General features: G+C 41.7%; 1 protein-coding gene across 2 annotated transcripts; it reads left to right on the top strand.

Moving 5' to 3' along the window:
- Window positions 1-48: 48 nt before the first annotated feature.
- LOC119345502 lies at window positions 49-2,651 on the top strand. 2 transcript variants are annotated; one of them, XR_005167061.1, is made up of 4 exons: window positions 49-959; window positions 1,445-1,683; window positions 2,390-2,480; window positions 2,579-2,649. XR_005167061.1 is itself a non-coding variant. In XM_037615551.1 (4 exons), the coding sequence occupies exons 1-4, from the start codon at window positions 884-886 to the stop codon at window positions 2,595-2,597; spliced, it is 378 nt and encodes a 125-aa protein (XP_037471448.1). In that variant the 5' UTR covers window positions 49-883; the 3' UTR covers window positions 2,598-2,651. The 2 variants fall into 2 exon arrangements, 1 of the variants encoding a protein (XP_037471448.1); XM_037615551.1 differs by having other exon boundaries at window positions 2,437-2,480; window positions 2,579-2,651.
- The last annotated feature ends 1 nt before the right edge of the window (window position 2,652 follows it).

Below are 2,652 nucleotides of genomic sequence, written 5' to 3' on the forward strand. Positions count from 1 at the left end.
AAAATGGTAAGCTTCTCCATTTGAATACCCATGCTTATTTTTCTTAGAAACGATGTTTGTGTATGTTATCATGTACTCCCTCCGTAAAAAATAGCCATAGATTAGTTTTACTCCATGGCTATGGTTTCATTGGTGAAATAAACATAAACATGGTATTTTACTGAAAAAGCATGGTATTTTAGCCTGGAGTTCTAAACCCTACAAATAAGCATGGTTATGGTTTGTTAGGTCAATCAATAGCGGAAAGTTTAGCCTGGAGCTCTACTTAGTAGAAAAATACAAAACTATTATTATTAATTGACGAAATCCCATATTCTGCTTGATCTGTGCTTGGCTCATGTATGTTGATTCTCTTGGGCTGCGCAGAGCAGGGGTGTTGTATCCGGGAGTCAATGTTACTTGCTTTCTTCCTTGTGCTTATCCAGCCCGAAGATACACTCACAGGCAGTTTGACCCTGTTTCAATTTGCCTTCTTCTTGACCAAATTGATTGTTGTTTCCCCTCCTAATCTCCGTGGATAAGTGGACCCCTTACTGCTAAATTTAGTTGCCTTCGCTTTCCCTTTAAGGTGTTGTGTCCCTTGGCGAATGCAGTAGCTTCATTTAGTATGGTTTGGTTTCTTACAAAGGTGAACTTCGCAAATCAGTTAAAATTGGTGATCGCTTCTGGAACATACGTATACACATTCACATTATAGGTTCATCTTTGACCCTTTTAAAGATGAAAATGCCATTTCCTTTGAGAATATCTTAAGACAACGGAATATCGTTGTCTATTTTGATGACAGAGAAATGATCTGATTGGACTATGGAAATCAGTGATAACAGGAGATAGTGAGATATCTCCTCTTCCTGCTGCATGTGCTCCCTGCCTACTTCCTTACATGTGCTCCCTGCCTACTTCCTCTCAGGTCGACGCCACCGTGGCAGTGTTCTTTGGCACTCAGGTCAACATAGTAGGTATAAAATTACCCTCTCCCGCACTACCAAAATCCCCTCTCCATTATTCCTTGGATTCTCTGTTGGGTTAATTGTGAGTTAGTGTGTGATTTGATATATTATCGATTGTACAAGTGGATGCATTGGTTTGAGCGGGTAGCCGGTTTAGGTAGCCGAGAGCACTAACATACCTTCAAATTGGAAAATGTAATTTCGTTTTGTACGCAATGATCTATTATTTTCATTGTTTCAATCGTGTGACTCTACACATGTATCCTCACAATTAGTGGAGCCTAAAAGAATATAGCGGCCGCTCGATCTAAGCTGCTCTATCTGATTGTATTTTAGTAAGACACTGCAATTTTATAGACCATGTAAATTGATTGCTTTAGGAATGTGAGATTGTACCCTTAATTTGTACATCCATGTTCTTGCACAGTTTCAAGATTTTGGTCTTTCATGCATGTGTTGTCAATTTTTCTAAAGTAAGATATATGTTTCTGCAGGGTTCTCCTTGTCATTGATAGCATCGGTTAACATAGCGGCAGGGGTCGCGGTCGCCCGAGGAGCACAACCACACGGGGCTGGTCATGCCGCTGCCAAAGAAGAGCGGAGGAGGTCGATACAGGGTCGAGGGGCAGGGGCGAGGTTCATGCCGCACGGGGGCACGCGCCTCCAGCGAGAGAAGGCTTCTACTGTTCCCGTGCCGCCAGGCACCCCTCATCGCCTCCCTACTTGTCCTCCGGTGAGCCCTTATCCTCTCTTTTTCCTCCACCAGCTCTCTTCTCGTACTAACTTCCCCTCCTCTAATCTGTCTATTTTTAGTGTTCCTTTATGCTCATTTTTAGTTTCTCTCTTTTTGCTTTAATTTGTTGTATGGGATCAATGGATACTTCTTAGCAAATGATCAATTGATTATTTTCTTATGACATACTATTTTTTACATGGAACTAAAAAGAACATTGGTATTCTGAGAAAATAAGATTAATGAAGTCATATATTTTGTTTAAATCAAGTAAGGTAGCATACATGTAGCTTTACTTGCTATTTTTGCATCATGGATGCTGAAACCTGATGCCATGTACATCAGTGTAAGTGTGTTGCCATGACAAGCAGATGATGTGTGTCATGATGAGAGAAACGCAAGTAATGGTTGCGTTAGTGTTGCATATATATCACTGATTGTGTGTATCTACTGCTCGGTTGATTAAATAATTAGTGGCTCACTAATTAAATAAACCTGGATGCTAGAATGAATTTGTGGCTCCCTAATTAAACAACCCAGGATGAATCTTTCTACAATGGAGCTAATTAAACAAACTAGGATAATAAAATTAATTAGTGGTTCACTACTTAACCAAGCCAGGAGGCTAAAACTTGCTATAATGGATTCTTGAATTGCTAACTTATATATGGCTCATGTCAATTGAGGATTGCATATATTCAAGCAGGTCGTCGGTGCTCTGTTGGTTGATGGATTTTTCTTATCTGCCAGCAGACCGCACTGGAGGCTGCCGCCATATCTGAGGACATCGTGATGAGGTGAGCCTCCTTCTGCCAGTGCGGCTCCCCTTTGTGGTGCCGATTCGTCTTACCCTCTCTCTCTCTCACTGATGCTCCTTCCATCTCCTGTCGTGCAGGTTGCCGCTTTGGCCATAGCAGAGGGGATCCGGCCGGCACGCCGCGTCTCCCATAAACATGCCTAATTTTATAT

Source organism: Triticum dicoccoides, unplaced genomic scaffold, assembly GCF_002162155.2.
Source record: "Triticum dicoccoides isolate Atlit2015 ecotype Zavitan unplaced genomic scaffold, WEW_v2.0 scaffold24420, whole genome shotgun sequence".
Taxonomy (NCBI): Eukaryota; Viridiplantae; Streptophyta; class Magnoliopsida; order Poales; family Poaceae; genus Triticum; species Triticum dicoccoides.